Source organism: Phyllobates terribilis, unplaced genomic scaffold (genome assembly GCF_046119375.1).
Source record: "Phyllobates terribilis strain yellow unplaced genomic scaffold, ASM4611937v1 Scaffold_12__6_contigs__length_324123572, whole genome shotgun sequence".
NCBI lineage: Eukaryota > Metazoa > Chordata > Amphibia > Anura > Dendrobatidae > Phyllobates > Phyllobates terribilis.
In genome coordinates, this window is record NW_027362772.1 from 280,875,441 (window position 1) to 280,897,600 (window position 22,160).

The 22,160-nt window shown below is 53.1% G+C and overlaps 1 protein-coding gene across 2 annotated transcripts in view; it reads left to right on the top strand.

The window, feature by feature from the left end:
- The window catches only part of DSCAML1 (DS cell adhesion molecule like 1), a 239,937-nt gene that overhangs the window by 183,505 nt on the left and 34,272 nt on the right, over nt 1–22,160 (top strand). For both annotated transcript variants that reach the window (XM_073657068.1, XM_073657069.1), the window contains exons 10-11: nt 16,261–16,380; nt 16,680–16,856. In XM_073657068.1, the coding sequence (XP_073513169.1) occupies nt 16,261–16,380; nt 16,680–16,856 (297 nt within the window). The remainder of the gene's footprint in view (nt 1–16,260; nt 16,381–16,679; nt 16,857–22,160) is intronic.

A 22,160-nucleotide genomic window follows, 5' to 3' on the forward strand; every position in this document is an offset into this window, starting at 1 on the left:
CTGGGGTACAAGGTGCAATGCTCTGTCATCTGGGGTACAAGGTGCAATGCTCTGTGTGATCTGGGGTATAAGATGCAGTTCTCTGTGTGGTCTGGGGTACAAGGTGCAATGCTCTGTGTGGTCTGGGGTACAAGGTGCAATGCTCTGTGTGATCTGGAGTACAAGCTACAATGCTCTGTGTGATCTGGGGTACAAGGTGCAATGCTCTGTGTGATCTGGGGTACAAGGTGCAATGCTCTGTGTGATCTGGGGTACAAGGTGCAATGCTCTGTGTGATCTGGGGTACAAGGTGCAATGCTCTGTGTGATCTGGGGTACAAGGTGCAGTGCTCTGTGTGATCTGGGGTACAAGGTGCAATGCTCTGTGTGATCTGGGGTACAAGGTGCAGTGCTCTGTGTGATCTGGGGTACAAGGTGCAATGCTCTGTGTGATCTGGGGTACAAGGTGCAATGCTCTGTGTGATCTGGGGTACAAGGTGCAATTCTCTGTGTGATCTGGGGTACAAGGTGCAATGCTCTGTGTGATCTGGGGTACAAGGTGCAATGCTCTGTGTGATCTGGGGTACAAGGTGCAATGCTCTGTGTGATCTGGGGTATAAGGTGCAATTCTCTGTGTGATCTGGGGTATAAGGTGCAATGCTCTGTGTGATCTGGGGTACAAGGTGCAATGCTCTGTGTGATCTGGGGTACAAGGTACAATGCTCTGTCATCTGGGGTACAAGGTGCAATGCTCTGTGTGATCTGGGGTACAAGGTGCAGTGCTCTGTTGGATCTGGGGTACAAGGTGCAGTGCTCTGGGAGTCTTTAGCGACAAGGTGCAGTGCTCTCAGTCTCTGGGTACAAAGAGCAGTGCTATGTGAGTCTTTGGGTATAAGGTGCAGTGCTCTGTGAGTGTTTGGGTACAAGGTGTATGCAGTGCTCTGTGAGTCTCTGGGTATAAGGTGCAGTGCTCTATGTGATCTGGGGTATAAGATGCAGTTCTCTGTGTGATCTGGGGCACAAGGTGCAGTGCTTTGTGAGTCTTGGGGTACAAGGTGCAGTGCTTTGTGAGTCTTTGGGTATAAGGTGCAGTGCTCTGCGAGTCTTTGGATGCAAGGGGCAGTGCTCTGCGATTCTTTGGATACAAGGTGCAGTGCTCTGCGATTCTTTGGATACAAGGTGCTGTGCTCTGTGAGTCTTTGGATACAATGTGCAGTGCTCTGTGATTCTTTGGGTACAAGATGCAGTGCTCTGTGAGTCTCTGGATACAAGGTGCAGTGCTCTGTGACTCTTTGGGTACAAGGTGCAGTACTCTGTGAGTCTCTGGGTACAAGGTGCAGTGCTCTGTGAGTCTTTGGGCACAAGGTGCAGTGCTTTGAGTCGTTGGACACAAGGTGCAGTGCTCTGTGAGTCTTTGGGTACAAGGTGCTGTGCTATGTGAGTCTTTGGGTACAAGGTGCAGTGCTCTGTGAGTGTATGGGTACAAGGTGCAGTGCTCTGGGAGTCTTTAGATACAAGGTGCAGTGCTCTGTGAGTCTTTGGGTACAAATTGCAATGCTCCTTGAGTCTTTGGGTACAAGGTGCAGTGCTCTGTGAGTGTTTGGGTGCAAGGTGCAGTGCTCTGGGAGTCTTTAGCGACAAGGTGCAGTGCTCTGTGAATCTTTAGATACAAGATGCAGTGCTCTGTGAGTCTTTGGGTACAAATTGCAATGCTCCTTGAGTCTTTGGGTACAAGGTGCTGTGCTATGTGAGTCTTTGGGTACAAGGTGCAGTGCTCTGTGAGTGTTTGGGTACAAGGTGCAGTGCTCTGGGAGTCTTTAGCGACAAGGTGCAGTGCTCTCAGTCTCTGGGTACAAAGTGCAGTGCTATGTGAGTCTTTGGGTATAAGGTGCAGTGCTCTGTGAGTGTTTGGGTACAAGGTGTATGCAGTGCTCTGTGAGTCTCTGGGTATAAGGTGCAGTGCTCTATGTGATCTGGGGTATAAGATGCAGTTCTCTGTGTGATCTTGGGCACAAGGTGCAGTGCTTTGTGAGTCTCTGGGTATAAGGTGCAGTGCTCTATGTGATCTGGGGTATAAGATGCAGTTCTCTGTGTGATCTTGGGTACAAGGTGTAGTGCTCTGTAAGTCTTTGGGTATAAGGTGCAGTGCTCTGCGAGTCTTTGGATACAAGGTGCAGTGCTCCGCGAGTCTTTGGATACAAGGTGCAGTGCTCTGTGATTCTTTGGGTACAAGGTGCAGTGCTCTGTGAGTCTCTGGATACAAGGTGCAGTGCTCTGTGACTCTTTGGGTACAAGGTGCAGTGCTCTGTGAGTCTCTGGGTACAAGGTGCAGTGCTCTGTCAGTCTTTGGGCACAAGGTGCAGTGCTCTGTGAGTCTTTGGGTACAAGGTGCTGTGCTATGTGAGTCTTTGGGTACAAGGTGCAGTGCTCTGTGAGTGTTTGTGTACAAGGTGCAGTGCTCTGGGAGTCTTTAGCGACAAGGTGCAGTGCTCTGTGAGTCTTTAGATACAAGGTGCAGTGCTCTGTGAGTCTTTGGGTACAAAGTGCAGTGCTATGTGAGTCTTTGGGTACAAAGTTCAGTGCTCTGTGAGTCTTTGGGTATAAGGTGCAGTGCTCTGTGAGTGTTTGGGTACAAGGTGTATGCAGTGCTCTATGAGTCTCTGGGCACAAGGTGCAGTGCTTTGTGAGTCTCTGGGTATAAGGTGCAGTGCTCTATGTGATCTGGGGTATAAGATGCAGTTCTCTGTGTGATCTGGGACACAAGGTGCAGTGCTTTGTGAGTCTTGGAGTACCAGGTGCAGTGCTATGTGAGTCTCTGGGTACAAGGTGCAGTGCTCCGTGAGTCTTAGGGTACAAGGTGCAGTGCTCCGTGAGTCTTTGGGCACAAGGTGCAGTGCTCTGTGATTGTTTGGTTACAAGGCGCATGCAGTGCTCTGTCAGTGTTTGGATACAAGGTGCAGTGCTCTGTGAGTCTTTAGATACAAGGTGCAGTGCTCTGTGGGTCTTTGGGTACAAGGTGCAGTGCTCTGTGGGTCTTTGGGTACAAAGTGCAGTGCTCTGTGAGCCTTTGGGTAGAAGATGCAGTGCTCGGTGAGTCTTTGGGCACAAGCTGCAGTGCTCTGTGAGTCTTTGGATACAAGGTGCAGTGCTCTGTGAGTCTTTGGATACAAGGTGCAGTGCTCTGTGAGTCTTTAGATACAAGGTGCAGTGCTCTGTGAGTCTTTCGGTACAAGGTACAGTGCTCTGTGAGTCTTTGGGTACAAGGTACAGTGCTCTGTGAGTCTTTGGGTTCAAGGTACAGTGCTCTGTGAGTCTTTAGATACAAGGTGCAGTGCTCGGTGAGTCTTTGGGTACAAATTGCAATGCTCCTTGAGTCTTTGGGTACAAGGTGCAGTGCTCTTTGAGTGTTTGGGTACAAGGTGCAGTGCTCTGTGACTCTTTGGGTATAAGGTGCAGTGCTCTGTGACTCTTTGGGTACAAGGTGCATGCAGTGCTCTGTGAGTGTTTGGGTTCAAGGTGCATGCAGTACTCTTTGAGTGTTTGGGTACAAGGTGCAGTGCTCTGTGAGTCTTTAGCGACAAGTTGCAGTGCTCTCAGTCTCTGGGTACAAAGTGCAGTGCTCTGTGAGTCTTTGGGTACAAAGTTCAGTGCTCTGTGAGTCTTTGGGTATAAGGTGCAGTGCTCTGTGAGTGTTTGGATACAAGGTGTATGCAGTGCTCTGTGAGTCTCTGGGTACAAGGTGCAGTGCTCTGTGAGTGTTTGGGTACAAGGTGCAGTGCTCTGTGAGTCTTTAGCGACAAGGTTCAGTGCTCTCAGTCTCTGGGTACAAAGTGCAGTGCTATGTGAGTCTTTGGGTACAAAGTTCAGTGCTCTGTGAGTCTTTGGGTATAAGGTGCAGTGCTCTGTCAGTGTTTGGGTACAAGGTGTATGCAGTGCTCTGTGAGTCTCTGGGTGCAAGGTGCAGTGCTCTGTGAGTCCTTGGGTATAAGGTGCTGTGCTCTATGTGATCTGGGGTATAAGATGCAGTTCTCTGTGTGATCTGGGGCACAAGGTGCAGTGCTTTGTGAGTCTTGGGGTACAAGGTACAGTGCTATGTGAGTCTCTGGGTACAAGGTGCAGTGCTCCGTGAGTCTTAGGGTACAAGGTGCAGTACTCCGTGAGTCTTTGGGCACAAGGTGCAGTGCTCTGTGATTGTTTGGTTACAAGGCGCATGCAGTGCTCTGTGAGTGTTTGGATACAAGGTGCAGTGCTCTGTGAGTCTTTAGATACAAGGTGCAGTGCTCTGTGAGTCTTTAGATACAAGGTGCAGTGCTCTGTGGGTCTTTGGGTACAAGGTGCAGTGCTCTGTGGGTCTTTGGGTACAAAGTGCAGTGCTCTGTGAGTCTTTGGGTAGAAGATGCAGTGCTCTGTGAGTCTTTGGGTAGAAGATGCAGTGCTCTGTGAGTCTTTGGGCACAAGGTGTAGTGCTCTGTGAGTCTTTGGATACAAGGTGCAGTGCTCTGTGAGTCTTTGGATACAAGGTGCAGTGCTCTGTGAGTCTTTAGATACAAGGTGCAGTGCTCTGTGAGTCTTTCGGTACAAGGTGCAGTGCTCTGTGAGTCTTTGGGTACAAGGTACAGTGCTCTGTGAGTCTTTGGGTACAAAGTGCAGTGCTCTGTGAGTCTTTGGGTACAAGGTACAGTGCTCTTTGAGTCTTTGGGTACAAAGTGCAGTGCTGAGTCTTTGGGTATAAGGTGCAGTGCTCTGTGAGTGTTTGGGTACAAGGTGCAGGCAGTGCTCTTTGAGTGTTTGGGTACAAGGTGCAGTGCTCTGGGAGTCTCTGTGTACAAGATGCAGTGCTCTTTTACTCTTTGGGTACAAGGTGCAGTGCTTTGTGAGTCTTTGGATACAAGGTGTAGTGCTCTGTGAGTCTTTGAGTACAAGGTGTAGTGCTCTGTGAGTCTTTGGGTACAAGGTGCAGTGCTCTGCGAGTCTTTGGGTACAAGGTGCAGTGCTCTGTGACTCTTTGGGTATAAAGTGCAGTGCTCTGTGACTCTTTGGGTACAAGGTGCAGTGCTCTGGGAGTCTCTGTGTACAAGGTGCAGTGCTCTGTGAGTCTTTAGCGACAAGGTGCAGTGCTCTCAGTCTCTGGGTACAAAGTGCAGTGCTATGTGAGTCTTTGGGTACAAAGTGCAGTGCTCTGTGAGTCTTTGGGTATAAGGTGCAATGCTTTGTGAGTGTTTGGGTACAAGGTGCATGCAGTGATCTGTGAATCTCTGGGTACAAGGTGCAGTGCTATGTGAGTCTTTGGGCACAAGGTGCAGTGCTTTGTGAGTCTTGGGGTACAAGGTGCAGTGCTCTGTGAGTCTTTGGGCACAAGGTGCCGTGCCCCTTGAGTCTTAGGGTACAAGGTGCAGTGCTCCGTGAGTCTTTGGGCACAAGGTGCAGTACTCTGTGATTGTTTGGTTACAAGGCGCATGCAGTGCTCTGTGAGTGTTTGGATACAAGGTGCAGTGCTCTGTGAGTCTTTAGATACAAGGTGCAGTGCTCTGTGGGTCTTTGGGTACAAGGTGCAGTGCTCTGTGGGTCTTTGGGTACAAAGTGCAGTGCTCTGTGAGTCTTTGGGTAGAAGATGCAGTGCTCTGTGAGTCTCTGGGTACAAGATGCAGTGCTCTGCGAGTCTCTGCGTACAAGGTGCAGTGCTCTGTGAGTCTTTGGGCACAAGGTGCAGTGCTCTGTGAGTCTTTGGGCACAAGGTGCAGTGCTCTGTGAGTCTTTGGATACAAGGTGCAGTGCTCTGTGACTCTTTGGGTACAAGGTGCAGTGCTCTGTGATTCTTACAGAGCACTGCACCTTGTACCGAAAGAATCACAGAGCACTGCACCTTGTACCAAGAGTCTTTGGGTACAAGGTGCAGTGCTCTTATAGTCTTTGGGTACAAGGTGCAGTGCTCTGTGAGTCTTTGGGTACAAGGTGCAGTGCTCTGTGAGTCTTTGGGTACAAGGTGCAGTTCTCTGCGAGTCTTTGGGTACAAGGTGCAGTGCTCTGTGATTCTTTCGGTAGAAGGTGCAGTGCTCTGTGACTATTTGGGTACAAAGTGCAGTGCTCTGAGTCTTTGGGTATAAGGTCCAGTGCTCTGTGAGTGTTTGGGTACAAGGTGCATGCAGTGCTCTGTGAGTCTCCGGGTACAAGGTGCAGTGCTCTGTGAGTCTCTGGGTACAAGGTGCACTGCTCTGTGAGTCTTTGGGTACAAGGTGCAGTGCTCTGTGAGTCTTTGGGCACAAGGTGCAGTGCTCTGTGACTCTTTGGGTACAAGGTGCAGTGCTCTGTGACTCTTTGGGTACAAGGTGCAGTGCTCTGTGAGTCTTTGGGTACAAGGTGCCGTGCTCTGTGAGTGTTTGGATACAAGGTGCAGTGCTCTGTGACTCTTTGGGTACAAGGTGCAGTGCTCTGTGACTCTTTGGGTACAAGGTGCAGTGCTCTTTTACTCTTTGGGTACAAAGTGCAGTGCTTTGTGAGTTTTTGGGTACAAAGTGCAGTGCTCTGTGAGTCTTTGGGTACAAGTTGCAGTGCTTTGCGAATCTTTGGGTACAAGGTGCAGTGCTTTGCGAGTCTTTTGGTACAAGGTGTAGTGCTCTGTGAGTCTTTGGGTACAAGGTGTAGTGCTCTGTGAGTCTTTGGGTACAAGGTGCAGTGCTCTGCGAGTCTTTGGGTACAAGGTGCAGTGCTCTGCGAGTCTTTGGGTACAAGGTGCAGTGCTCTGTGACTCTTTGGGTATAAGGTGCAGTGCTCTGTGACTCTTTGGGTACAAGGTGCATGCAGTGCTCTGTGAGTGTTTGGGTACAAGGTGCATGCAGTGCTCTGTGAGTGTTTGGGTACAAGGTGCAGTGCTCTGGGAGTCTCTGTGTACAAGGTGCAGTGCTCTGTGAGTCTTTAGCGACAAGGTGCAGTGCTCTCAGTCTCTGGGTACAAAGTGCAGTGCTATGTGAGTCTTTGGGTACAAAGTGCAGTGCTCTGTGAGTCTTTGGGTATAAGGTGCAATGCTTTGTGAGTGTTTGGGTACAAGGTGCATGCAGTGATCTGTGAGTCTCTGGGTACAAGGTGCAGTGCTCTGTGAGTCCTTGGGTATAAGGTGCTGTGCTCTATGTGATCTGGGGTATAAGATGCAGTTCTCTGTGTGATCTGGGGTATAAGGTGCAGTGCTCTGTGAGTCTTTGGGCACAAGGTGCAGTGCTTTGTGAGTCTTGGGATACAAGGTGCAGTGCTCTGTGAGTCTTTGGGCACAAGGTGCCGTGCCCCGTGAGTCTTAGGGTACATGGTGCAGTGCTCTGTGAGTCTTTGGGCACAAGGTGCTGTACTCTGTGATTGTTTGGTTACAAGGCGCATGCAGTGCTCTGTGAGTGTTTGGATACAAGGTGCAGTGCTCTGTGAGTCTTTAGATACAAGGTGCAGTGCTCTGTGGGTCTTTGGGTACAAGGTGCAGTGCTCTGTGGGTCTTTGGGTACAAAGTGCAGTGCTCTGTGAGTCTTTGGGTAGAAGATGCAGTGCTCTGTGAGTCTCTGGGTACAAGATGCAGTGCTCTGCGAGTCTCTGCGTACAAGGTGCAGTGCTCTGTGAGTCTTTGGGCACAAGGTGCAGTGCTCTGTGAGTCTTTGGATACAAGGTGCAGTGCTCTGTGACTCTTTGGGTTCAAGGTGCAGTGCTCTGTGATTCTTACAGAGCACTGCACCTTGTACCGAAAGAATCACAGAGCACTGCACCTTGTACCGAGAGTCTTTGGGTACAAGGTGCAGTGCTCTTATAGTCTTTGGGTACAAGGTGCAGTGCTCTGTGAGTCTTTGGGTACAAGGTGCAGTGCTCTGTGAGTCTTTGGGTACAAGGTGCAGTTCTCTGCGAGTCTTTGGGTACAAGGTGCAGTGCTCTGTGATTCTTTCGGTAGAAGGTGCAGTGCTCTGTGACTATTTGGGTACAAAGTGCACTGCTCTGAGTCTTTGGGTATAAGGTGCAGTGCTCTGTGAGTGTTTGGGTACAAGGTGCATGCAGTGCTCTGTGAGTCTCTGGGTACAAGGTGCAGTGCTCTGTGAGTCTCTGGGTACAAGGTGCAGTGCTCTGTGAGTCTTTGGGTACAAGGTGCAGTGCTTTGCGAATCTTTGGGTACAAGGTGCAGTGCTTTGCGAGTCTTTTGGTACAAGGTGTAGTGCTCTGTGAGTCTTTGGGTACAAGGTGTAGTGCTCTGTGAGTCTTTGGGTACAAGGTGCAGTGCTCTGCGAGTCTTTGGGTACAAGGTGCAGTGCTCTGTGACTCTTTGGGTACAAGGTGCATGCAGTGCTCTGTGAGTGTTTGGGTACAAGGTGCATGCAGTGCTCTGTGAGTGTTTGGGTACAACGTGCAGTGCTCTGGGAGTCTCTGTGTACAAGGTGCAGTGCTCTGTGAGTCTTTAGCGACAAGGTGCAGTGCTCTCAGTCTCTGGGTACAAAGTGCAGTGCTATGTGAGTCTTTGGGTACAAAGTGCAGTGCTCTGTGAGTCTTTGGGTATAAGGTGCAATGCTTTGTGAGTGTTTGGGTACAAGGTGCATGCAGTGATCTGTGAGTCTCTGGGTACAAGGTGCAGTGCTCTGTGAGTCCTTGGGTATAAGGTGCTGTGCTCTATGTGATCTGGGGTATAAGATGCAGTTCTCTGTGTGATCTGGGGTATAAGGTGCAGTGCTCTGTGAGTCTTTGGGCACAAGGTGCAGTGCTTTGTGAGTCTTGGGGTACAAGGTGCAGTGCTCTGTGAGTCTTTGGGCACATGGTGCAGTGCTCTGTGAGTCTTTGGGCACAAGGTGCTGTACTCTGTGATTGTTTGGTTACAAGGCGCATGCAGTGCTCTGTGAGTGTTTGGATACAAGGTGCAGTGCTCTGTGAGTCTTTAGATACAAGGTGCAGTGCTCTGTGGGTCTTTGGGTACAAGGTGCAGTGCTCTGTGGGTCTTTGGGTACAAAGTGCAGTGCTCTGTGAGTCTTTGGGTAGAAGATGCAGTGCTCTGTGAGTCTCTGGGTACAAGGTGCAGTGCTCTGTGAGTCTTTGGGCACAAGGTGCAGTGCTCTGTGAGTCTTTGGATACAAGGTGCAGTGCTCTGTGACTCTTTGGGTTCAAGGTGCAGTGCTCTGTGATTCTTACAGAGCACTGAACCTTGTACCGAAAGAATCACAGAGCACTGCACCTTGTACCGAGAGTCTTTGGGTACAAGGTGCAGTGCTCTTATAGTCTTTGGGTACAAGGTGCAGTGCTCTGTGAGTCTTTGGGTACAAGGTGCAGTGCTCTGTGAGTCTTTGGGTACAAGGTGCAGTGCTCTGCGAGTCTTTGGGTACAAGGTGCAGTGCTCTGTGATTCTTTTGGTAGAAGGTGCAGTGCTCTGTGACTATTTGGGTACAAAGTGCACTGCTCTGAGTCTTTGGGTATAAGGTGCAGTGCTCTGTGAGTGTTTGGGTACAAGGTGCATGCAGTGCTCTGTGAGTCTCTGGGTACAAGGTGCAGTGCTCTGTGAGTCTCTGGGTACAAGGTGCAGTGCTCTGTGAGTCTTTGGGTACAAGGTGCAGTGCTCTGTGAGTCTTTGGGTACAAGGTGCAGTGCTCTGTGATACTTTCGGTACAAGGTGCAGTGCTCTATGATTCTTTGGGTACAAGGTGCCGTGCTCTGTGAGTGTTTGGATACAAGGTGCAGTGCTCTGTGACTATTTGGGTACAAGGTGCAGTGCTCTGTGACTCTTTGGGTACAAGGTGCAGTGCTCTTTTACTCTTTGGGTACAAAGTGCAGTGCTTTGTGAGTCTTTGGGTACAAAGTGCAGTGCTCTGTGAGTCTTTGGGTACAAGTTGCAGTGCTCTGTGAGTCTCTGGGTACAAGGTGCAGTGCTTTTCGAGTCTTTTGGTACAAGGTGCAGTGCTCTGTGAGTCTTTGGGTAAAAGGTGTAGTGCTCTGCGATTCTTTGGGTACAAGGTGCAGTGTTCTGTGATTCTTTGGGTACAAGGTGCAGTGCTCTGTGACTCTTTGGATACAAGGTGCAGTGCTCTGTGAGTCTTTAGATACAAGGTGCAGTGCTCTGTGGGTCTTTGGGTACAAGGTGCAGTGCTTTGTGAGTCTTTGGATACAAGGTGCAGTGCTCTGTGAGTCTTTGGGTACAAGGTGCAGTGCTCTGTGATTCTTTCGGTACAAGGTGCAGTGCTCTGCGAGTCTTTGGGGACAAGGTGTAGTGCTCTGCGATTCTTTGGGTACAAGGTGCAGTGCTCTGCGAGTCTTTGGGTACAAGGTGCAGTGCTCTGTGACTCTTTGGGTATAAGGTGCAGTGCTCTGTGACTCTTTGGGTACAAGGTGCATGCAGTGCTCTGTGACTCTTTGGGTACAAGGTGCATGCAGTGCTCTGTGAGTGTTTGGGTACAAGGTGCAGTGCTCTGGGAGTCTCTGTGTACAAGGTGCAGTGCTCTGTGAGTCTTTAGCGACAAGGTGCAGTGCTCTTAGTCTCTGGGTACAAAGTGCAGTGCTATGTGAGTCTTTGGGTACAAAGTGCAGTGCTCTGTGAGTCTTTGGGTATAAGGTGCAATGCTTTGTGAGTGTTTGGGTACAAGGTGCATGCAGTGATCTGTGAATCTCTGGGTACAAGGTGCAGTGCTCTGTGAGTCCTTGGGTATAAGGTGCTGTGCTCTATGTGATCTGGGGTATAAGATGCAGTTCTCTGTGTGATCTGGGGTATAAGGTGCAGTGCTATGTGAGTCTTTGGGCACAAGGTGCAGTGCTTTGTGAGTCTTGGGGTACAAGGTGCAGTGCTCTGTGAGTCTTTGGGCACAAGGTGCCGTGCCCCTTGAGTCTTAGGGTACAAGGTGCAGTGCTCCGTGAGTCTTTGGGCACAAGGTGCAGTACTCTGTGATTGTTTGGTTACAAGGCGCATGCAGTGCTCTGTGAGTGTTTGGATACAAGGTGCAGTGCTCTGTGAGTCTTTAGATACAAGGTGCAGTGCTCTGTGGGTCTTTGGGTACAAGGTGCAGTGCTCTGTGGGTCTTTGGGTACAAAGTGCAGTGCTCTGTGAGTCTTTGGGTAGAAGATGCAGTGCTCTGTGAGTCTCTGGGTACAAGATGCAGTGCTCTGCGAGTCTCTGCGTACAAGGTGCAGTGCTCTGTGAGTCTTTGGGCACAAGGTGCAGTGCTCTGTGAGTCTTTGGGCACAAGGTGCAGTGCTCTGTGAGTCTTTGGATACAAGGTGCAGTGCTCTGTGACTCTTTGGGTACAAGGTGCAGTGCTCTGTGATTCTTACAGAGCACTGCACCTTGTACCGAAAGAATCACAGAGCACTGCACCTTGTACCGAGAGTCTTTGGGTACAAGGTGCAGTGCTCTTATAGTCTTTGGGTACAAGGTGCAGTGCTCTGTGAGTCTTTGGGTACAAGGTGCAGTGCTCTGTGAGTCTTTGGGTACAAGGTGCAGTTCTCTGCGAGTCTTTGGGTACAAGGTGCAGTGCTCTGTGATTCTTTCGGTAGAAGGTGCAGTGCTCTGTGACTGTTTGGGTACAAAGTGCAGTGCTCTGAGTCTTTGGGTATAAGGTCCAGTGCTCTGTGAGTGTTTGGGTACAAGGTGCATGCAGTGCTCTGTGAGTCTCCGGGTACAAGGTGCAGTGCTCTGTGAGTCTCTGGGTACAAGGTGCACTGCTCTGTGAGTCTTTGGGTACAAGGTGCAGTGCTCTGTGAGTCTTTGGGCACAAGGTGCAGTGCTCTGTGACTCTTTGGGTACAAGGTGCAGTGCTCTGTGACTCTTTGGGTACAAGGTGCAGTGCTCTGTGAGTCTTTGGGTACAAAGTGCAGTGCTCTGTGAGTCTTTGGGTACAAGTTGCAGTGCTTTGCGAATCTTTGGGTACAAGGTGCAGTGCTTTGCGAGTCTTTTGGTACAAGGTGTAGTGCTCTGTGAGTCTTTGGGTACAAGGTTTAGTGCTCTGTGAGTCTTTGGGTACAAGGTGCAGTGCTCTGCGAGTCTTTGGGTACAAGGTGCAGTGCTCTGTGAGTCTTTGGGTACAAGGTGCAGTGCTCTGTGACTCTTTGGGTATAAGGTGCAGTGCTCTGTGACTCTTTGGGTACAAGGTGCATGCAGTGCTCTGTGAGTGTTTGGGTACAAGGTGCATGCAGTGCTCTGTGAGTGTTTGGGTACAAGGTGCAGTGCTCTGGGAGTCTCTGTGTACAAGGTGCAGTGCTCTGTGAGTCTTTAGCGACAAGGTGCAGTGCTCTCAGTCTCTGGGTACAAAGTGCAGTGCTATGTGAGTCTTTGGGTACAAAGTGCAGTGCTCTGTGAGTCTTTGGGTATAAGATGCAATGCTTTGTGAGTGTTTGGGTACAAGGTGCATGCAGTGATCTGTGAGTCTCTGGGTACAAGGTGCAGTGCTCTGTGAGTCCTTCGGTATAAGGTGCTGTGCTCTATGTGATCTGGGGTATAAGATGCAGTTCTCTGTGTGATCTGGGGTATAAGGTGTAGTGCTCTGTGAGTCTTTGGGCACAAGGTGCAGTGCTTTGTGAGTCTTGGGATACAAGGTGCAGTGCTCTGTGAGTCTTTGGGCACAAGGTGCCGTGCCCCGTGAGTCTTAGGGTACATGGTGCAGTGCTCTGTGAGTCTTTGGGCACAAGGTGCTGTACTCTGTGATTGTTTGGTTACAAGGCGCATGCAGTGCTCTGTGAGTCTTTAGCGACAAGGTGCAGTGCTCTCAGTCTCTGGGTACAAAGTGCAGTGCTATGTGAGTCTTTGGGTACAAAGTGCAGTGCTCTGTGAGTCTTTGGGTATAAGGTGCAATGCTTTGTGAGTGTTTGGGTACAAGGTGCATGCAGTGATCTGTGAGTCTCTGGGTACAAGGTGCAGTGCTCTGTGAGTCCTTGGGTATAAGGTGCTGTGCTCTATGTGATCTGGGGTATAAGATGCAGTTCTCTGTGTGATCTGGGGTATAAGGTGCAGTGCTCTGTGAGTCTTTGGGCACAAGGTGCAGTGCTTTGTGAGTCTTGGGGTACAAGGTGCAGTGCTCTGTGAGTCTTTGGGCACAAGGTGCCGTGCCCCGTGAGTCTTAGGGTACATGGTGCAGTGCTCTGTGAGTCTTTGGGCACAAGGTGCTGTACTCTGTGATTGTTTGGTTACAAGGCGCATGCAGTGCTCTGTGAGTGTTTGGATACAAGGTGCAGTGCTCTGTGAGTCTTTAGATACAAGGTGCAGTGCTCTGTGGGTCTTTGGGTACAAGGTGCAGTGCTCTGTGGGTCTTTGGGTGCAAAGTGCAGTGCTCTGTGAGTCTTTGGGTAGAAGATGCAGTGCTCTGTGAGTCTCTGGGTACAAGGTGCAGTGCTCTGTGAGTCTTTGGGCACAAGGTGCAGTGCTCTGTGAGTCTTTGGGTACAAGGTGCAGTGCTCTGTGATTCTTACAGAGCACTGCACCTTGTACCGAAAGAATCACAGAGCACTGCACCTTGTACCGAGAGTCTTTGGGTACAAGGTGCAGTGCTCTTATAGTCTTTGGGTACAAGGTGCAGTGCTCTGTGAGTCTTTGGGTACAAGGTGCAGTTCTCTGCGAGTCTTTGGGTACAAGGTGCAGTGATCTGTGATTCTTTTGGTAGAAGGTGCAGTGCTCTGTGACTATTTGGGTACAAAGTGCACTGCTCTGAGTCTTTGGGTATAAGGTGCAGTGCTCTGTGAGTGTTTGGGTACAAGGTGCATGCAGTGCTCTGTGAGTCTCTGGGTACAAGGTGCAGTGCTCTGTGAGTCTCTGGGTACAAGGTGCAGTGCTCTGTGAGTCTTTGGGTACAAGGTGCAGTGCTCTGTGAGTCTTTGGGTACAAGGTGCAGTGCTCTGTGATTCTTTCGGTACAAGGTGCAGTGCTCTGTGACTCTTTGGGTACAAGGTGCAGTGCTCTATGAGTCTTTGGGTACAAGGTGCCGTGCTCTGTGAGTGTTTGGATACAAGGTGCAGTGCTCTGTGACTATTTGGGTACAAGGTGCAGTGCTCTGTGACTCTTTGGGTACAAGGTGCAGTGCTCTTTTACTCTTTGGGTACAAAGTGCAGTGCTTTGTGAGTCTTTGGGTACAAAGTGCAGTGCTCTGTGAGTCTTTGGGTACAAGTTGCAGTGCTCTGTGAGTCTCTGGGTACAAGGTGCAGTGCTTTGCGAGTCTTTTGGTACAAGGTGTAGTGCTCTGTGAGTCTTTGGGTACAAGGTGCAGTGCTCTGTGATTCTTTGGGTACAAGGTGCAGTGCTCTGTGACTCTTTGGGTACAAGGTGTAGTGCTCTATGAGTCTTTGGGTACAAGGTGCAGTGCTCTGCGAGTCTTTGGGTACAAGGTGTAGTGCTCTGTGAGTCTTTGGGTACAAGGTGCAGTTCTCTGCGAGTCTTTGGGTACAAGGTGCAGTGATCTGTGATTCTTTTGGTAGAAGGTGCAGTGCTCTGTGACTATTTGGGTACAAAGTGCACTGCTCTGAGTCTTTGGGTATAAGGTGCAGTGCTCTGTGAGTGTTTGGGTACAAGGTGCATGCAGTGCTCTGTGAGTCTCTGGGTACAAGGTGCAGTGCTCTGTGAGTCTCTGGGTACAAGGTGCAGTGCTCTGTGAGTCTTTGGGTACAAGGTGCAGTGCTCTGTGAGTCTTTGGGTACAAGGTGCAGTGCTCTGTGATTCTTTCGGTACAAGGTGCAGTGCTCTGTGACTCTTTGGGTACAAGGTGCAGTGCTCTATGAGTCTTTGGGTACAAGGTGCCGTGCTCTGTGAGTGTTTGGATACAAGGTGCAGTGCTCTGTGACTATTTGGGTACAAGGTGCAGTGCTCTGTGACTCTTTGGGTACAAGGTGCAGTGCTCTTTTACTCTTTGGGTACAAAGTGCAGTGCTTTGTGAGTCTTTGGGTACAAAGTGCAGTGCTCTGTGAGTCTTTGGGTACAAGTTGCAGTGCTCTGTGAGTCTCTGGGTACAAGGTGCAGTGCTTTGCGAGTCTTTTGGTACAAGGTGTAGTGCTCTGTGAGTCTTTGGGTACAAGGTGCAGTGCTCTGTGATTCTTTGGGTACAAGGTGCAGTGCTCTGTGACTCTTTGGGTACAAGGTGTAGTGCTCTATGAGTCTTTGGGTACAAGGTGCAGTGCTCTGCGAGTCTTTGGGTACAAGGTGTAGTGCTCTGCGATTCTTTGGGTACAAGGTGCAGTGCTCTGTGATTCTTTGGGTACAAGGTGCAGTGCTCTGTGACTCTTTGGGTACAAGGTGCAGTGCTCTGTGAGTCTTTGGGTACAAGGTGTAGTGCTCTGCGATTCTTTGGGTACAAGGTGCAGTGTTCTGTGATTCTTTGGGTACAAGGTGCAGTGCTCTGTGACTCTTTGGATACAAGGTGCAGTGCTCTGTGAGTCTTTAGATACAAGGTGCAGTGCTCTGTGGGTCTTTGGGTACAAGGTGCAGTGCTTTGTGAGTCTTTGGATAGAAGGTGCAGTGCTCTGTGACTCTTTGGGTACAAGGTGCAGTGCTCTGTGATTCTTTCGGTACAAGGTGCAGTGCTCTGCGAGTCTTTGGGGACAAGGTGTAGTGCTCTGCGATTCTTTGGGTACAAGGTGCAGTGCTCTGTGATTCTTTGGGTACAAGGTGCAGTGCTCTGTGACTCTTTGGGTACAAGGTGCAGTGCTTTGTGGGTCTTTGGATACAAGGTGCAGTGCTCTGTGACTCTTTGGGTACAAGGTGCAGTGCTCTGTGATTCTTTCGGTACAAGGTGCAGTGCTCTGTGATTCTTTCGGTACAAGGTGCAGTGCTCTGTGAGTCTTTGGGTACAAGGTGCAGTGCTCTGTGACTCTTTGGGTACAAGGTGCAGTGCTCTGTGATTCTTTCGTTACAAGGTGCAGTGCTCTGTGACTCTTTGGGTACAAGGTGCATTGCTCTGTGACTCTTTGGTTACAAGGTGTAGTGCTCTGTGAGTCTTTGGGTACAAGGTGCAGTGCTCTGCGAGTCTTTGGGTACAAGGTGCAGTGCTCTGTGACTCTTTGGGTACAAGGTGCCGTGGTCTGCATGATTATAGGAAGGATAAACTTCAAATCTATAATCCCCTAAGAATCTCACATGTTGGTGCAGCTCAGCGTAAAATCTGAAGTGTTCTGCAGTCTTCTCCAAGAGGATCAGCGCGATACAGGATTCGAAGAAGAAGGGGAAAAAAAAAAAAGTGCCGTCTTTTCTTAGTGATTCAAAGAAAACTGCTCTGCATTGTGCACGCGCCGCAGTAATGACATGCATTATAAACACCCTGTTGTTGTATTATGATCCGCAGTGACACGGAGCTTTATTTCTTCCCTTTTGTCTCAGTGCCCCCCAGATTTGTTGTTCAGCCTAACAACCAGGACGGTATCTACGGTAAAGCCGGGGTCCTGAATTGTTCCGTCGATGGCTATCCACCTCCTAAGGTGGTCTGGAAACATGCCAAAGGTGAGAGCGGGGCTCCTGAGGGCGTGGTATAGACACATACTGTACCCCTCATATTACCAGGACGCTCTGTCGCTGATGCACTATTTAGCGGTGACAGATCGCCATTATGCCGCACTACACTGACATATAGGCATCAAACAGATGCGGCATCTTCCTCCCATCATGTGTTGTGATGCGACACTATGGGCTACAGCTCTTCCTGTCACACATCATTAAGTCTCCACTCCGCACATGCGGCAGAAGAAGTGTCAGATTCTCTTTTATATTCATCAATTGTCTTTTCTCTTGTCTCAATCTAGGCAGTGGGAACCCTCAACAATACCACCCTGTGCCGCTCACCGGGCGCATCCAGATTCTGCCAAACAGCTCCTTACTCATCCGCCATGTGCTCGAAGAGGATATCGGCTATTACCTGTGCCAAGCCAGCAATGGCGTGGGCACAGACATCAGCAAGTCAATGTTTCTTACTGTCAAAAGTAAGTTCTAAATAAATGTATAAGGGTCTGTTCACGTTTGGAGGATTCCCCCACATACAGCGCCAACATATCCCTGTGTGTACACACATAGCGGCAAACATCAGCCAGTGGCCATAATGTGCAACAAAGGTACAGCCAAGGGGTCAGCCTGGGGGGCAAGAGATTGTGACCTGCAAATTTCAGAGTTTAAATATGTTTCTATAGACAGACATGACTTCTTTTCAGATTATCATTCTTCTACCGCACCCCTACACTCTTCTACCACGCCCCTCCACTCTTCTACCACGCCCCTCCACTCTTCTACCATGCCCCTCCATTCTACTACAGCGCCCTTCCACTCTTCTACCACGCCCCTCCACTCTTCTACCGCGCCCCTCCATTCTACTACTTCACCCCTCCATTCTACTACTTCGGCCCTCTACTCTTCTACCGCGCCCCTCTACTCTTCTACCGCGCCCCTGCACTCTTCTAGCGCGCCTCTCCACTCTTCTACCTTGCTCCTCCACTCTTCTACCTTGCCCCTCCACTCTTCTACCTTGCCTCTCCACTCTTCTACCTTGCCTCTCCACTCTTCTACCTTGCCTCTCCACTCTTCTACCTTGCCTCTCCACTCTTCTACGACACCCCTCCACAACTCTACCTCGCCCCTCCACTCTTCTACCGTGCCATTTCACTCTTCTACCTTTCCCCTCCATTCTACTACAGCGCCCCTCCTCTCTTCTCCCACATCCCTCCACTCTTCTACCGCGCCCCTCCACTCTTCTACCGCGCCCCTCCAGTCTTCTACCACGCCCCTCCACACTTTTACCGCGCCCGTCCACTCTTCTAGCGTGCCCCTCCATTCTACTAGCGCACTCCTCCATTCTACTAGCGCGCCCCTCCACTCTTCTCCCGCGCTCCTCCACTCTTCTCCCACACCCCTCCACAACTGTCTCGCCCCTCCTCTCTTCTACCGTGCCACTCCACTCTTCTCTCACACCTCTTCACAATTCTACCTCTCCCCTCCACTCTTCTACCACGCCTGTCCACTCTTCTACCACGCCTGTCCACTCTTCTACCACGCCTGTCCACTCTTCTACCGCGCCCGTCCACTCTTCTCCCACACCCCTCCACAACTCTGCCTCGCCCCTCCTCTCTTCTACCGTGCCACTCCACTCTTCTCCCACACCTCTTCACAATTCTACCTCGCCCCTGCACTCTACTACAGCGCCCCTCAACTCTTGTACCTCGCCCGTCCACTCTTCTCCCTTGCCCCTACACTCTTCTCCCACACCCCTCCACAACTCTACTTCGCCCCTCCACTCTTCTACCGCGCAACTCCACTCTTCTCCCATACCCCTCCACAATTCTACCTCGCCACTGCAATCTATTACAGCGCCCCTCCACTGCACTACCTCGCCCTCCACTCTTCTACCGCGCCCCTCCACTCTTCTCCCGTTCCCCTCCACTCTTCTTCCACGCCCCTCCACAATTCTACCTCGCCCCTCCACTCTTCTACCACGCCACTCCACAACTCTACCTCGCCCCTCCACTCTTCTACCGCGCCCGTCCACTGTTCTACCGTGCCCGTCCACTCTTCTACCACGCCCCTCCACTCTACTACCGCGCCCCTCCACTCTTCTACCTCGCTCCTCCAATCTTCTACCTTGCACCTCCACTATTCTAGCGCGCCCGTCCATTCTTCTACCGTGCCCCTACATTCTACTACCGCGCCCCTCCGCCTCTTCTCCCGCGCCCCTCCGCCTCTTCTCCCGCGCCCCTCCGCCTCTTCTGCCGCGCCTCTTCTCCCGCGCCCGTCCGCCTCTTCTCCCGCGCCCCTCCGCCTCTTCTCCCGCGCCCCTCCGCCTCTTCTCCCGCACCCCTCCGCCTCTTCTTCCGCGCCCCTCCTCCTCTTCTCCCGCGCCCCTTCTCCCATGCCCCTCCGCCTCTTCTCCCGCGCCCCTCCGCCTCTTCTCCCGCGCCCGTCCGCCTCTTCTCCCGCGCCCGTCCGCCTCTTCTCCCGCGCCCGTCCGCCTCTTCTCCCGCGCCCCTCCGCCTCTTCTCCCGCGCCCCTCCGCCTCTTCTCCCGCACCCCTCCGCCTCTTCTTCCGCGCTCCCGCGCCCCTTCTCCCATGCCCCTCCGCCTCTTCTCCCGTGCCCCTCCACTTTTTCTCCTGCGCCCCTCCGCCTCTTCTCCCGCGCCCCTTCTCCCATGCCCCTCCGCCTCTTCTCCCGCGCCCCTCCACTTTTTCTCCCGCGCCCCTCCGCCTCTTCTCACGCGCACCTCCGCCTCTTCTCCCGCGCCCCTCCGCCTCTTCTCCCGCGCACCTCCGCCTCTTCTCCCGCGCCCCTCCGCCTCTTCTCCCGCGCCCCTCCGCCTCTTCTCCCGCGCCCCTCCGCCTCTTCTCCCGCGCCCCTCCGCCTCTTCTCACGCGCCCCTCCGCCTCTTCTCCTGTGCCCCTCCGCCTCTTCTCCCGTGCCCCTCCGCCTCTTCTCCCGTGCCCCTCCGCCTCTTCTCCCGCGCCCCTCCGCCTCTTCTCCCGCGCCCCTCCACTCTTCTCCCGCGCCGCTTCACTCTTATCCCGCGCCCCTCCACTCTTTTACCGCGCCTGTTCACTCTTATACCGCGCCCCTCCATTTTACTACCGGGCCCCTCCGCCTCTCCTCCCGCTCCCCTCCATCTCTTCTCCTGCGCCTCTCCGCCTCTTCTCCCGCGCCCCTCCGTCTCTTCTCCCGCGCACCTCCGTCTCTTCTCCCGCGCCCCTCCGTCTCTTCTCCCGCGCCCCTCTGTCTCTTCTCCCGCGCCCCTCCACTCTTCTCCCGTGCCCCTCCACTCTTCTCCTGCGTCCATCCACTCTTCTCCTGCGCGCCTTCACTCTTCTCCTGCGTCCATCCACTCTTCTCCTGCGCCCCTCCACTCTTCTCCCATGCCCCTCCACAATTCTACCTTGCCCTTCCACTCTTCTACCTTCTACCTCTCCCCTCCACTCTCCTACCTTTCCCCTCCACTCTTCTACCTCGCCCCTCCACTCTTCTACCTCGCCCCTCCACTCTTCTACCTCGCCCCTCCACTCTTCTACCTCGCCCCTCCACTCTTCTACCCCGCCCTTCCACAACTCTACCGGGCCCCTCCATTCTTCTACTGCGCCCGTCCACTCTTCTACCTCGCCCGTTCACTCTTATACCGCACCCCTCCATTCTACTACCGCGCCCCTTCATTTTACTACTGGGCCCCTCCCGCGCCCCTCCGCCTCTTCTCCCGCGCCCCTCCGCCTCTTCTCGCACGCCCCTCCACCTCTTCTCCCGTGCTCCCGCGCCCCTCCACTCTTCTCCCACGCCACTTCACTCTTCTACCGCGCCCGTCCACTCTACTACCGCACCCCTCCAATACACCCTCCGCCTCTTCTTCCACGCCCCTCCGCCTCTTCTCCTGCGCCCCTTCACTCTTCTCCTGCGCCCCTTCACTCTTCTCCTGCGTCCATCCACTCTTCTCCTGCGCCCCTCCACTCTTCTCCCATGCCCCTCCACAATTCTACCTTGCCCTTCCACTCTTCTACCTTCTACCTCTCCCCTCCACTCTCCTACCTTTCCCCTCCACTCGTCTACCTCGCCCCTCCACTCTTCTACCTCGCCCTTCCACTCTTCTACCTCGCCCCTCCACTCTTCTACCCCGCCCCTCCACAACTCTACCGGGCCCCTCCACAACTCTACCGGGCCCCTCCATTCTTCTACTGCGCCCGTCCACTCTTCTACCTCGCCCGTTCGCTCTTATACCGCACCCCTCCATTCTACTACCGCGCCCCTTCATTTTACTACTGGGCCCCTCCGCCTCTTCTCCCGCGCCCCTCCACTTTTTCTCCTGCGCCCCTACGCCTCTTCTCCCGCTCCCCTCCTCTCTTCATCCACGTCCCTCTACAATTCTACCTCGCCCCTCCACTCTTCTACATGTCTCCTCCACTTTTCTACCTCGCCCCTCCACTCTTCTACCGCGCCCCTCCACAACTCTACCGCGCCCCTCCTTTCCTCTACTGTGCCCGTCCACTCTTCTACCACGCCCCTCCACTCTACTACCACACCCCTCCACTCTTCTAATTCGCTCCTCCACTATTCTAGCGCGCCCGTCCACTATTCTAGCGCGCTCGTCCACTATTCTAGCGCGCCCGTCCACTATTCTAGCGCGCCCGTCCACTATTCTAGCGCGCCCGTCCACTATTCTAGCGCGCCCGTCATCTATTCTAGCGCGCCCGTCATCTATTCTAGCGCGCCCATCCACTCTTCTACCACGCCCCTACATTCAACTACCGGGCCCCTCCGCCTCTTCTCCCGGGCCCCTCCGCCTTTTCTCCCGGGCCCCTCCGCCTTTTCTCCCGCGCCCCTCCGCCTTTTCTCCCGCGCCCCTCCGCCTTTTCTCCCGCGCCCCTCCGCCTCTTCTCCCGCGCCCCTCCGCCTCTTCTCCCGCGCCCCTTCTCCCGCGCCCCTTCTCCCACGCCCCTCTGCCCCTTCTCCCGTGCCCCTCTGCCCCTTCTCCCGCGCCCCTCTGCCCCTTCTCCCGCGCCCCTCTGCCTCTTCTCCCGCGCCCCTCTGCCTCTTCTCCCGCGCCCCTCTGCCTCTTCTCCCGCGCCCCTCTGCCTCTTCTCCCGCGCCCCTCTGCCTCTTCTCCCGCACCCCTCTGCCTCTTCTCCCGCGCCCCTCTGCCTCTTCTCCCACGCCCCTCCGCCTCTTCTCCCGTGCCCCTCCACTCTTGTACCGTACCCCTCCATTCTACTACCGCACCCCTCCACTCTACTCCCACACCCTCCACAACTCTACCTCGCCCCTCCGCCTCTTCTTCCACGCCCCTGCATTCTTCTCCTGTGCCCCTTCACTCTTCTCCCGTGCCCCTTCACTCTTCTCCCATGCCCCTCCACTCTTCTCCCGTGCCTCTCCACAATTCTACCTTGCCCCTCCACTCTTCTACCTCTCCCTTCCACTCTTTTACCTCGCCCCTCCACTCTTCTACCGCGCCCCTACATTCTACTACCGCGCCCCTCCGCCTCTTCTCCCGCGCCCCTCCGCCTCTTCTCCCGCGCCCCTCCGCCTCTTCTCCTGCGCCCCTCCACCTCTTCTCCCGCGCCCCTCCACTCTTCTACCACGCCCCTCCACAACTCTACCGGGCCCCTCTATTCTTCTACTGCGCCGGTCCACTCTTGTACCGCGCCCATTCACTCTTATACCTCACCCCTCCATTCTACTACCGCGCCCCTCCATTTTACTACCGGGCCCCTCCACTCTTCTCCCGCACCCCTCCGCCTCTTCTCCCGCGCCTCTTCTCCCGCGCTCCTCCGC